This window comes from Mus caroli, unplaced genomic scaffold (genome assembly GCF_978045245.1).
Source record: "Mus caroli unplaced genomic scaffold, Mus_caroli_1 scaffold_13, whole genome shotgun sequence".
Taxonomy (NCBI): Eukaryota; Metazoa; Chordata; class Mammalia; order Rodentia; family Muridae; genus Mus; species Mus caroli.
In genome coordinates, this window is record NW_028227268.1 from 71,911,343 (window position 1) to 71,925,605 (window position 14,263).

The window sequence follows — 14,263 nt, forward strand, 5'->3', positions numbered from 1 at the left end:
ATGGGTGGATACCTGAGCCGGGCTCGCCCTCTGCCTCGTCCTCTGCCTCGCCCTCCTCCTCGCCCTCTGGCTCGCCCTCCTCCTCGCCCTCCTCCGCCTCGCCCTCCGCCCCCGACTGTGTCCACTAGGAATCTGCAGAAGAGGCCCTCATCACAGGTCCACGGTGTTTCCCGGTCTCTCCGGGTTAATTCAACAAATGGGTGTCTGAACTCGGCTGATAGTCGGCCTTTTGAACATGATGCAGCTTTAGCCCATCCTCAGCACCCTGAGCGCGTTGTGGTCGTTCACACGCAGCAATATCCTGTGGAGGAGTTTTCCTCTACATTTTTAGGTAGCCAGCACGAGTCAGTGCTGTCTAGGCCCAGGATGTCCCGAAGCTCGGTGATCCTGAATATGTTCTCTAGTATGGCCAGAGCCACACTCCGTTTTGTTCTGGGACAGCTGGTCCCGATTATATGGTCTTTTCTTACTGGCCAATTCCTGAGTCAATCTAGGAAGGAGACACAGATTAGTGCTCTCCAGGAGAGCAGTCAAGTTCAAATCGAGGAAAAGAAAGATCTCCCTACCGTGGGAGAAGGTGGAGAAGAATTTGCCAATCAGGAGGAAGGCTCCCCGGTCACAGAGAAGCCTTATGATCAGGGAAAGGACTCTGATCTCAGTGTGAGTGCCTCCTCGGCTTTTACACGTTTGTTTATCAATGGTGTGCTCTCTTCGTTTATACCCAAGCCAGGTCCTCTGGGTAAACTTATCCTTTTCAAGAACTCAGCAAAGAGCTGGATTAAGGTAAACCAGATTGCCTTCAAGAGCTCATACAAACGAAATGCCATCGCCAGCTCTTACAGTTCCTCTCTAGCACAGTGGCCTCCAGAGAGAATTTGTGTGGATGCAACTGACAGGGCTGCACCTGGTGCTCCTTCAGGAGCCCAAGGTGTTTTCAAAGACTCTGCTGCAGGTGCTACACGAGGTGCTGTCTCAGGTGCTGCTCCAGGTGCTGCCACAGGAGATGTTGCATGTGCAGCCCCGGGTGATGCTTCAGGGTCTGCCATGGGGGATGTGGGGTGTGCTACCACAGGTGCTGCCCCAGCAGCTGCTTTTAGTATTGCTTCAGGTGTTGCCCCAGGTGCTGCTGTGCCTGATACCGGAGGTGCTGTCCCAGGAGCTGCTCCAGGCACTGCTGCAGGTGTTGCTCCAGCCGCTGCTTCTGGTGCTGCTGCACATGCTGCCACAGGTGATGCTTCAGGGGCTGCCACAGGGGGTGAAGACCCAGGAGCTGCTTCTAGTAATGCTGCAGGTGTCCCAGGTGCTGCTGTGCGTGATACCCGAGGTGCTGTCCCACGTGCTGCTCCAGGCACTGCTGCAAATGCCACAGGTGATACTTCAGGGGCTGCCACAGCGAGTGCTGCCCCAGGAGCTGCTTCTAGTAATGCTGCAGGTGTTAATCCAGGTGCTGCTGCACGTGATACCCAAGGTGCTGTTCCCGATGCTGCTTCAGGCACTGCTGCAGGCATTACTCAAGGTGCCGCTTTTGGTGTTGCTGCACTTGCCCCCCAAGGTGCTGCTGCAGCTGTTACATTAGGTGCTGCTCCAAGTGCTGCTCCAGGTGCTGTTACCTCAGGGGCTGCTGCGTGGGCTGACCCAGGTGATGCTTCAGGACCTGCTGCAGGTACCAATGCACAAGCACCTCGAGCTGTTTTAAGAGGCACTGCAGCACGTGTTACCCGAGGTTCTTTGAGAACTGCTGCTGCATGTGCTTTGAAAGAAATGGCTGCACATGCCACCCAAGATCCTCTGAGAGCCACTATTGCACATGCTACCCGAGGTGCTTCAAGAGGTGCTGCTGCACGTGCCATCCGAAGGGTTTTAAGTAGTGCTGCAGCACCTGCTACCCAAGGTGCTTCTAGGGGTGCTGCTGCACCGGCTATGGAAGGTGCTCTGAAAGGTGTTGATGCATGTGCTATTCGAGATGCTGCCAAAGGTGCTCCTGCATATGCCGTGCCACAACCAGGTTGGGCTTTATCCCAGTTGCAGGCGCTTCCCAAGAAACGCAAGGAAAAAAGCTATAAACTTAGATCTTCAGGTAGTCCGGAAAGAAAGAAAAAGAGACTCAGTGAAGCAGAGCACAAATGGGTGTCATACAGTGTCACAAATGCTCCTCAAGTTCAGCAAGGAGACCCATGGAATGGCTTCCCCAAACCTGATATTCCAAGGCCTCTGAGAGGTAAGATCCCTGTGTTGCTACCACCCCCAAAACAATGGTTTCATATCACTGTACACAACTGTGGCCTAGAGAAGGAAACTGGACCTTGAAGGGTAAGTGGAAGGCTGTGTAGACAGCAATACCACACAGCTTTCCTGTTTTCTACTGTGTCTGCTGCAGGAACCTTCTTCAGCACCTTTCCCTTCGGTCCCATCACTCATTCAGAGGGAAGAGAGAAGTAGGAAGATTAAGATCCCTAAGCCTGGTTCTCATAATATGCTCCAATGGCTGCCTCTGGGGGCCACTTTCCTTGGTTCCCCCTAAATCCCACTTTGCTTTGTCTGAATATAAAGAAACAGATTTATGTCCCCCAAGTACCTGCCTGTTTGGTCTTTGCAAGTAATTTACTCTAGCTTTGCTCTTCGGTCAGCCCAAGAAACTCATGTGGCCTATGGAAAATGTGGTAGATCCACTAAGCTTGATAACTCTACCCAGAGAGACAGTATTCTATCATGATACAGTAAGGCAAAGTTGAGTGATTGGTGTATGTTGGTCTAACCCCGTGGATCCTGGAACATAAAGGGGAGCTTCAGGTTGATTTTCCTCTAGGTGTCAATCAGGGTGGCTACTGCTGATGGAGATGCTACTTCTGCCTCATCTGGTGCTTATTTGGGCAAAATAAATGCACACACACAGACACACTCACACACACATACACACATACACATATACACAGACACCCACAAACATACACACACAACTGCTTGATGTAAAAAAAAAAAGTCATCTGTCCTCACGAAACACACATACACAAACCAAGATGGTCTAGATCAGTGGTTCTCAATCTTCCTAATGCCACCACTCTTTAGCACAGATCTTCACCTTGTGTTCTTTCAGTGCTACTTTGTAACTATAGTTTTACTACTGTTATGAATTGTAATGTAAATATCTGGTACTTTCAATGGTCTTAGGTGACACCTGTGAAAGGGTCATTTGGTCCCCAAAGGGTTTGTGACCCACAGATTGAGGACTGCTAGTCTAATCTTCATATGGCCTCTGTCATAGTCAGGGTCTCACACGCACTATTGTCTTGCCAGCAAGAACACACGCGTGAGAAACCGGATCCTTCTGCAGCAACTTTATTACATCATTTTCAACATGAAGAGGAAGACCCCAAGCACCAAAAAGGTGCTGTGTATATACACCTTAGTGTGACATGTCCATACCTGATTGGCTGCTCTCCCAGAGCCTCATCACCATGCCCTGGGATGGGCCGTGACTTGGCACGAAAACACTCATGCACATGCTCACATTGCTTGTTTACCAATTAGGCCACGCAGGCACACCAGAAACCGCTTCCCACATCTCCCCCTTTTTGTTTTATTAAAACGAGGCTGGTCTAGGCCTCTGCAGTTACTCCCATCTACTGTGGCCCCTGTTTTAGGTCGTTCCTCTAATGTCACAGCCTTACCTATACACCTGCGCAGCTCTTATGTTAGTTGTGGCTTATTTTTTGGCAGAGAGAATGTTTGTCTTAGATTGCCCCCTGCAGCAGTGCCCCTTACCCGTCCTTGGGAGACAAACAGCATTGGTTTGATCCCTGTCTTAGGTTGGTGACATGCCCAGGGAGTCTTATCTGTCACTGATTACTTCTCTATCATGCCAAGCCACACTTGGGAAGATTGTCCTGTCTGATTCGGCAGGTGCATCAAACGGCCAGGATGTTAATTAATCTATGGCCAGATTTTGATTGCTGCAAACAAGCCTCATGGGTGAAGGTAGAGGTCTGATCCCCAGTGTGCAAGCATAGGGGCCCTACACAAAACCATCCCTTGGGCTCATCACCCAGAGAGGTCTTGTCCAGCTCCCGTGTCGTTTTTCCTGGGGAAAGGAAACTAGGACACTGAACCTTCATGCAATCAGACGTGCCTTCCACAGGATGCCAACAGCAAGCTATCCTCTGTGCAGTGCTTAGCCCCACAACCCATGGCATAACACAGCATTATAGGTTGGTCTGTACACGAGGAAAGTTGCCCGTCTCTGGATACCACAGTGCTGTGTGACAATAACTGCTAGATGGCCTAGGGTGAACTCTACGAGCAAGGCCAGCCAGGTTTTAAAGAAAAATTTTAGTGGAGAAATCATGATCACCCTGTCACATGCAATGAGGAAACCTCAAGGGCTGATCAATGATCAATGATCATTGAGTCTCTCTCATCCCAGTGCAATGGATCTGCAGATCCATGGTATGCAAGAGCAGAGAACTCAGATGCCGAACCAAATTTTAGGGGAGGCCCCTTATTCAATGGCCACAAGTGCTTGAGTGATAACGACCTTGTCACGTTTCTGTTGAGATCTGAGTTTGCAAACCAACCATAGCATAAACACTATCCCACAACATAAGCCTGCACCAAACAATATAGCCCCCACCCACTCCTTAAAATAATAAATTACAGAGACAAGCCAAGAGGTAAAATCTTCAAGGGTCACTGGTTCCACTCTGGCCCCATTGAGGTTCAGGATCTGTATCTGCAACCTTTCCAGCTCCTGTGACCAGTTCCCCTTCAGGTGATTCGATAGGTCCATACTCCCTAGTCTCAATCATCAGGAGCAAGAGGATCATCTTGGGGTTCATCTTGCTCTTTCACGGGACCCAAAATGGATTTTCTTCACCCTGTGGAAAAACACAAATAGCTCCCCGGGATCTGATTAAAATAGGATCCGGGCCATACCATTTATTATCAAAAACATTTTTCCATTTGACCATTTCCTTTGGCCTATTGGGCTCTGAACTATGACAATCAGCCGCAGAGTGACCATGCTCATCAAGATTTAAAAAATTAATAGTAAAGAGTGCCATGGAAACAGCTACTCTTGGTACTGGGGATATCGCGTCTTCCACGATTCCCCTTCTTTGTTTTATTAAATAAGCTTTTATAGTGCAATGAGCACGTTCCACAATGCCTTGTCCTTGCGGATTGTAAGGAAGGCCAGTCAGATGTGAAACATTCATTTGATGGCAAATTTGTTGAAACTTATTAGAAACATATGCTGGCCCATTGTCAGTTTTTAGAATTTTAGGCTTACCCCAAGCACTCCATGCCTCTAGGCAGTGCTGTATTACATGTGAGGCTTTTTCACCTGTCAAAGGTGTGGCAAACATGATGCCAGAACAAGTGTCAATTGACACATGTAAGTATTGACTTCTTCCAAAAGAAGGAACATGTGTGACATCCATTTGCCAGACCTGTAATGGTCTTATACCACGTGGGTTTATTCCCACATGAGGAGTAGGCAAAAATCCACAGCAATTTTGGCATTGAATGACAATTTCCCTAGCTTCCTTTCTAGTCTAATTAAATCGGTGGCGTAAAGTTTCAGCCGTCACATGAAAGCGTTTATGAAATTCTGTTGCTGTTTCTAACTGTGAAGACAATGCTGCGACTATAAGCTTTGTTGCTTTATCAGCCAAATCATTTCCATAGGACATTGGACCTGAGAGGCCCGAATGTGCCCTAATATGGGTTATGTAGACAGGATGTCTTCTATTAATTAAGGCAGACTGTATTTGTTGGAAAATGTTAGCAACTCTGTTAGAGGATTTTATTAATCCTGCTGCTTCAAGAATATTAACTGCATTCACCACATAAGCAGAATCAGACACAATATTAAGAGGTCCTGGGAACACCCCAAGGACTTCTAAGACTACCAAACATTCCACAACTTGAGGTGATGTTTCATTATATTGTTTAGACACTACTTCACCATCAACCACATAAGCACCTATGCCTGTTTTTGACCCATCAGTATAGACTACAGTCCCATCCTTAAGTGGACTTGTGGCTGTTACTTGTGGAAATACTATGGCTTGATTTAAAGCAAATCGTAAAATAGGGTGTTTTGGATAATGGTTATCAATTTGTCCTGAAAAGGTAGAAATTAAAACTGCCCAATCATTAGATGTGGCAGCTAAAATTTGAACCTGTGCAGAGGTATACGGTACAATCAAAAGATAAGGTTCTCTTCCAAAATGAGTAATAGCTGCTTTTAACCCTCGAAGTGCGAGTTGTGCAACTGCATTAGGGTACCAATCTATTATTTTAGCAGGAGATGCATTTGGATGAACCCATAATAAGGGCCCACTTTGCCACAAAACTGCTGTTGGCAATTGGGCTGTCTTAAGGACACACAAGTCAAAAGGCTGTGACTCATCAATGCGTTGCAATTGAGCCTCCTGCAAGGCATTTTCTACAATTTGTAAAACCTGAGCAGCAATGGGAGTAAGTGCCCTGGAGGAGGAGATGTGAGGGTCTCCTTCCAGGATATCAAATAAAGGCTTTAATTCTGCAGATGAGATTTTCAAAAATGGTCTCAACCCGTTTATATCCCCTAACAATTTCTGAAAATCATTTAAGGTATAAAGACAATCTCTGCGAATTTCTACTTTCTGTGGAACAATCTTTTCAGGATAAATGACTGACCCCAAAAATGTTCCCATCTTAGCAATTTGCACCTTTTCTGTGGCTACATGTAATCCCCATTGTTCCAATGTTCTAACCAAAATAGGGAATGCTTCTTATAATATATTCAAATCTTTACTACACATTAAAATATCACCCATGTAATGCACCAAAAACAAGGAGGGAAACTGTTCTCTAATTGAACCTAAAGCTAGCTGTATGTATAATTGACATATAGTGGGACTATTTGCCATCCCCTGAGGCAGAACCTTCCACTGATATCTCTTGTCAGGTTCTAAATGATTAATTGCCAAGATGGTAAAAGCAAATCTTTGTCTATCCTGAGGACACAAGGGAATGGAAAAGAAATAATCTTTAATATCTATCACTATAATTTCCCAATGCTTAGGTAAAGCTGAGAGCAGTGGCAATCCTCACTAAACCGAGCCAAACAAGCGCATTTGAGCATTAATGGCTCTCAGATCATGCAAAAGTCTCCATTTTCCTGACTTCTTTTTGATTACGAAAATAGAGTATTCCAAGGTGATGTAGAAGGTTCTAAATGCCCAAGCTGCAGCTGCTCATTGACCAATTTTGTAGCTGCTTCTAATTTTTCAGAGGATAACGGCCATTGAGGAACCCACACAGCTTCCTCTGTGAGCCACGGTATGGGTATTATACCCTCAACGGCCCCTAGGAAAAACCCAGGCCTCTTCTTCCTATATTACCTTCTTGAGGGATTAACTCCAATCTACCCTGTTCTTTCTTTCCCAGCCCTTTTCCTTCTTTATAACCCATCTTCATCATCATTTGTGTGGCCGGCAAAGAATATTCATTAGCCAAGACCAGTCCTAAAGCTTGTAAGATATCTCTTCACCAAAGATTAACAGGGAGAGGTAAAACATAAGGAACAAATTGTCCTGATTGACCTTCAGGAGCCTGCCACCTTAAGGAGTGTGAACTAATACTAGGGCTGGCCTCATACCCTAAACCTTGTAAAGAGTGAGATGACTGTGTGACGGGCCAAGATTTCGGCCACCAACGAGAGGAGATAATACTCTTATCAGCTCCTGTATCTAAAATGCCTTTAAAGGTTTTTCCTTCTATTAATAATTCTAGGGAAGGTCTGGACTCAAGATTCATGATCAAATAAGCTGAGTCATTTCCAGAGGAGCCAAACTTTCTGGTTCCTCGAGGGAGACCAGAAGAGGGAAATTGGTCATGCAGACTTGGCAGGAATACTAATTGAGCAATCCTGTCTCCTGATGAAATGGAGAAAACACCCTGAGGGCTAGAACAGAGAACTTGAAGTTCCCCCTCATAATCTTGATCTACAACTCCAGGGTGAACAATAAGCCCTTTTAAAGTTAGGGAAGAGCGACCTAATATCAGCCCCACACTTCCTCTTGGCAGGGGTCCTTTAAAGTCTGTAGGGACAGGCTGTACACCCATTTGTGGCATTAACATGATTCAGGAGGCAGAACGGAGGTCCAATCCTGCCGAGCCTTCTGTAGCCCTACAGACCGTGGGGTCCATCTGTTAATCACTGGAGTCCCATATGTTTTGGGGCCCTGAGACCTGGGGCCCTGATACCCGTTTTTTTACTCCTTCTCACTTCCTTTCCTCTGAATAGGCTGTCCTCTAATGTCCCTAACTGAATGGCACTCATTAGACCAATGATAACCTTTCCCACATATTGTGCACAGCCCTGGTGCCCGCCTCCAGGCGGGGGCACGACAATCCTTTAAATGTCCTGGCTTACCACAGTTATAACAAACTCTGCGCTCCACTGTATTCGAGTGCTTTTGCCCTTGCAGAATGGCAGCTGCCAAACCTGCATTAGAGAGCGGTCCTCCAAGCTCTCGGCAAATCCTTAGCCAGTCCTGCAGTCCTTTGCTCTTTCTAGGTGTAATTGCTGTCCTGCACTCCTATGTAGCCTGTTCAAAGACCAGCTGCTCTATTAGGGGCATTGCCTGCTCTGGATCCCCAAAGATTCTTCCTGCAGCGTCCATCATCCTGGCTACAAATTCTGAAAATGGCTCTTGAGGTCCTTGTATAATCTTTGTCAGATGTCCTCCTGCCTCTCCTTTCCTTGAAAGTGCTTTCCACGCCTTAATGGCAGCAGCAGAAACCTGAGCGTATGCTCCCCAATTATAATTTGTCTGATTAGCTGTATATGGTCCCTGACCCGTCAGCAGATCAAATGTCCAATCTCTCTGATCACCTTCAGCTGCGGCATTAGCCCTTGCTTGCGTTTGAGAGGTGTCATACCATAAGGCTTTCCATTCTAAATACTGCCCCATATTGGTGAGCACAGCCTTTGCCACCATTTGTCAGTCTCCCGGAGTCATGGCCAAAGTAGCAAGTCTTTCGACTTGAGATAAAGTAAAATTGGCACTAACTCCATAATTACGGACCGACTCAGCAAGTTCTTTGATCTGTATGTGCTCCACAGACGTGTGAACGCATCCTCCATCTGCTGCCTCAAAGATAGGAAACATCTGCTGTAATTTTTGCTGCTCGTCTCGAAGGATAAAAGAATCTGAGCAAAAATTTTCTGCATAAGGTGGAGGGGCGCTAGGGCTCGGAGACCGAACCATGCCCTGACTTAAACCACCATTTCCTTTTAACTTCCTCCTTAGCTTGCTATTTCTACCCTCATCAGGGTGGTATCTTTCTTCCCCATAGTGGGCTGCTTCTTCCTCTAAGTCTTCTTCCTCCGAGGGACTAAGTTCTTCACTTGAGCTTGAGCTATCAAGTCCTAAACCCTCAAGTTCTTTTAACGAATAAAGGTTCTTCCTCTCGGGGGACTCCTTCCCCTTCTCTTTTCTCTTCTCCCCTTTATCTTTCCTCCTCTTTCTCTCTCCCTTCTTCTTTTGCTCTCCCAGGGCATCCTTTCCCTTTTCTCTCTCTTCCTCGGATCCAGAATCCTTGGAAGGGCCTTGTTTCTTAGCTATACCTTTTTTTCTTTGAGCTCTCAATCTTTTACCCTGCTCTGTTTCTGACATGCTGTCTTGAACCTCCTCCAGCACTCCCTGTCCTGCTTTCACTATAAGGAAAAGGATAAGTGCTACAAGAACAATTACAAAGGCTTCCATTGCCCCTTCTAATTGTAGAGAAAGACCAGAACCAAACATGCCTCTCAGAACCTTAAAAAACCAACCTGACTGCAGTTCTGAATCCACCCCACAAACGGAGGGTCTCCTCGGCGCTGGCGATGGTAAGGCAATTCCCGGGTTTCAGTGCTAATTCTCACATGCACTATTGTCTCGCCAGCAAGAACACACACGTGAGAAACCGGATCCTTCTGCAGCAACTTTATTACATCAGTTTCAACATGAAGAGGAAGACCCCAAGCACCAAAAAGGTGCTGCTTATATACACCTTAGTGTGATGTGTCCACACCTGATTGGCTGTTCTCCAAGAGCCTCATCACCACGCCCCGGGATGGGCCGTGACTTGGCATGAAAACACTCTTGCACATGCGCACATTGCTTGTTTACCAATTAGGCCACGCTGGCACAGCAGAAACTGCTTCCCACAGTCAGGGTTTCTATTCCTGTACAAACATCATGACCAAGAAGCAAGTTGGGGAGGAAAGGGTTTATTCGGCTTACACTTCCATACTGCTGTTCATCACCAAAGGAAGTCAGGACTGGAACTCAAGCAGGTCAGAAAGCAGGATCTGATGCAGAAGCCATGGAGGGATGTTCTTTACTGGCTTGCTTCTCCTGGCTTGCTCAGCCTGCTCTCTTATAGAACCCAAGACTACCAGCCCAGAGATGGTCCCACCCACAAGGGGCCCTCCCCCTTGATCACTAATTAAGGAAATGCCTTACAGTTGGATCTTGTGGAGGTATTTCCTCAACTAATGTTCCTTTCTCTGTAATAACTCCAGCTGTGTCAAGTTGACACAAAACTAGCCAGTACAAGCCTCTATGATATCAAACACTTTGTAGTTATTAACCTCCCTTTATTTCCCTTCACATACTCTTATTTGTGTCTTTTACAGGGGATGGTGCCAAGGCCTGGGGTCATTAAATGACCTGTAAATGACCACATGTCACTGAGCATTTAACACTGATCTTCAATTCTGAGCATCCAGTTTTTGTAATCTATAAATTTAGTATAATATCACGTTCTATGTTAGAGTCATTTTGGCACTTAAATAAAATTGTGACCCAGTATGCTTGTTGCAGTTTTTGATTTATAATAGTGTGAGATACATGTAATCTCTTAATATTATGTCCCTTTTGTTGGTCACAGCTGTGACCCCCCCCCCAGAAGCCTAAGAAGTCTTCCCAACATCCCATGTCTATCCTGAGGATGGTCATTTGTTGCTGAGGGTTCTGAATCAGGATATTCTTTGACCCTTTAGTCCTCGGGACATTGCAGTGGTACCCATTTCTATTTAGAGCCTTGGTGAAAGTTACCTTCTCTTCTTGGAACCAACCTGTCTCATTTCTACTTCTCCTGCTATGATAAAATACTCTGACAAAAAGCAAGTTAAGGAAGTCAGGGTTTATTTGGGATACAAGTCCAGGTTATAGTCTACCACTGCAGGAAAATCAAAGTAGGAACTTGAAGTAGATGGTCCTCCTATCTTAAAGCAATCAAGATAATTCCCCACAGATATGCCTAAAGTCAACCAGGTCCAGACAAACTGAGAGCCTCTTCCCAGATGATACTGGGCTCTGTTGACAATTAAAACTAAGCACTGTACACTCTGTCTGTAGCCACCAAAGCAACAATCTCTGTGTCCAGAGCAAGATGACTCTCCTTTGAGTGGCATCATGATCTCTCATCTCTGATTCCTAGGTATTCAGGTCGGCAATTCCAGATGAATTACAAATTCATTATCCCCTAGTGCATTTTTCTATATTGTTTTTTTTTAAACATCTTTTGCTTTTTACACTTCTTTGATTTGTTTGTTTTTGTTCGTTTGAAACAGGATTTCTCTGTGTAGCCCTGGCAATCCTGGAACTCACTCTGTAGACCATTCTGGCTTCGAACTCAGAGATCCACCTACTTCTGTCTCACAGTGCTAGGATAAAAGGCATGTACTGCCAGGCATTCTGTGATTTTTAAATGTGAAATATTTATATGGTTGATAAATAGAGATTTTTATGTCTCAGTTTAGAATTCTTCTCAATCCCCAGATATCAACTTAAATAACAGACTTCCCAAAGATTAGTAAATTTACCCAGGAATGGACATTGGAGAAGGAATGTGTGTATCATGGTAATCTTTGCATATATTCAAGGAGATGAAGACAAAGAGGATTGTATAATTTATTTTTATTTATTTATTTATTTATTTATTTATTTATTTATTTATTTATTTATTTGAGACAGGGTTTCTCTGTGTGGTCCTGGCTGTTCTGGAACTCAATCTATAGACCAGGCTGGCCTTGAATCCAGAGATCAGCCTGTCTCTGCCTCCTGAGTGCTGAGATTAAAGGTGTGCACCACCATGCCTGGCCTGTAATTTATTTTAAAACACTACCTTTTGGCTACAAGTATCAATAACAACAGTGGCCCCAACTGGCCCAAGGTTAAACTAGACAGACAAGGTTTGGTGTGGAACATATATCATTGTAGAATTATTTTCTGTGTAAGGTTACTTGGCTCTACACAAGGTTATGGTCTGGCAGGATTTTATTATTTTTTTTGTTTGTTTTTTTTTTTTTTTCGAGACAGAGTTTCTCTGTATAGCCCTGGCTGTCCTGGAACTCACTTTATAGACCAGGCTGGCCTCGAACTCAGAAACCCGCCTGCCTCTGCCTCCCGAGTGCTGAGACTAAAGGCGTGCACCACCACGCCCGGCCCGGGCAGGATTTATATTGGCCTTTTTTTATTAGGCACATATACATGAGATCCCTTTCTTGATAACTTAAATGTATTTCTTTGAGTATAGGACAACTCCATTTGATCCAGACAACGTTCACACAGGTCACCCACATAAGCAAAATCATGGCTAATATTGGTAATATGCTACAAAACTGGGGAGATAGGGAAATAACTGATATTGTTAGTACATAGTTTCAGGTTGTCTAGATGGGGCCAATGAAGTGACAAGGATCCTACTTAATGAAAGAGAGAAGCAGCAATGTCAAGGTCAGAGTTAGAGAGTTGTAGTGATGGAAGCAATACATAATGGCTGTGAAGTTGCAGAGAGCCAGGAGTCAACTAACGAGGTCTCTAGAAGCTGGAGAAGACACCCTCAGCAGAAGCATAACTCTTCTGAACCTTGATTTGTAGACGTTCAGGCAATGAAGCTCTACTTGTTGGTAACTTTGCCTTCACTCAATGAAATAAACTATGTGCTGACTAGTCTCTCGACTTGACACACAAACTAGAATCATGCTAAAGGAGGGAGCCTCAGTTGAGAAAATGCTTCTGTAAGATCTGGCTGTGATTGAAGAAGATAGGAGGAGGCCACCCTGGCTCTTTTATAGCTACCCTTGAAAGAAAGAACCTCATTCCCCCAGAAGCACACACCTGTGATCTAACAGTCTCCTACTACATAAGGCCTTACCCCCTCACTATTAGCACAGCGTGCAACTAACTTCTAACAAATGTAGACTTGGAGGACACACTCAGCCAAACTGTAGCAATGGTGAACACCTGGATGGGAGAGCTTGCCACACAGTTGGAGGAGTCTCACTGTTACAGCTCTGGCTGGTCTGGAACTTGCTATGTAGATCAGGCTGGCCTTTTATTATAGTTCTTATTGCTAAAACAATTTTAGCAATAAGTTGTCCTAGATGCCCTTCCCCTTCCCTAGCCCCCTAAATTAAGTTCTTTCTCAAAAAACAAACAACAAAAAAAAAACCAACATCCCCCAAACCAAGAAAACAATATAATCATGCTCAAAAGAAAAAACAAACTGCAAACACCAAATTTTAACAAATGAAAGCACACACTCAAAATTGTTGAGACCATCATGTGTTGGTTGACTACTCGTGAACATGAAGCCTGTCCTGGAGTGGTTGATATACACAGTTGCTGGGACTAAAGGTGTGCTCCACCAGGCCTGACAAGGCTGGTCTTGATCTCACAGATAGCTGCCTGTTTAGCCTCCAGAGTGCTGAGATTGAAGGCATGTATTATCACTTCCTGTTCCAATTAAAGGGGAAAACAAAAACCAAAGCAAATGAAAACAAACAGGTGATGGTGGCGTGTGCCTTTAATTCCAGCAGAGAGGTAGAGGCTGGCAGATCAGTTCCAGGCTTATCTGGTCTAATGAGCGAGTCCCAGGATAGCCAGGGCTACACAGAGAAACTGTCTTGAAAGACCAACCCAACCAGCCAACCAACCAACCAACCAACCAACCATAAAACACAATAAATATCCCCGCCCCACTCTGTTGTCACAACACATATCTACTCCTTCCCACATCTACTGTTAAGATCATTGTCAAAGCCACTAAACTGTGACCACAAAATTGGTGCACTCTGGGGTCACCATCCTATGGTTGCACCTCTCCAGGCTGCTGCTTCAATTTCTTGAGTCCAACTGCTGTGTTACACACAGGTTTTGACTTCTGAGGTCACCATCCTATGGTTGCACCTCTCCAGGCTGCTGCTTCAATTTCTTGAGTCCAA

The 14,263-nt window shown here is 45.3% G+C and overlaps 1 protein-coding gene and 1 pseudogene across 1 annotated transcript; one reads left to right on the forward strand and one right to left on the reverse strand.

Moving 5' to 3' along the window:
- On the forward strand, positions 1–2,557 carry LOC147001533 (uncharacterized). The gene is made up of 2 exons (XM_085829298.1): positions 1–2,218; positions 2,378–2,557. Exons 1-2 carry the CDS (start codon positions 1–3, stop codon positions 2,437–2,439), a joined length of 2,280 nt encoding a protein of 759 aa, XP_085685424.1. The 3' UTR covers positions 2,440–2,557.
- Positions 2,558–4,906: 2,349 nt separating this feature from the next.
- On the reverse strand, positions 4,907–9,755 carry LOC110287083 (igE-binding protein pseudogene; annotated as a pseudogene).
- Positions 9,756–14,263: the final 4,508 nt, after the last annotated feature.

Excerpts from the sequence above, each read along its gene's own strand:
- LOC147001533 (XM_085829298.1), top strand. The coding sequence starts at position 1 with ATGGGTGGATACCTGAGCCGGGCTCGCCCTCTGCCTCGTCCTCTGCCT. Across the intron at positions 2,219-2,377 it reads TATTCCAAGGCCTCTGAGAG|GAACCTTCTTCAGCACCTTT; the intron begins GTAAGATCCCTG and ends TGTCTGCTGCAG.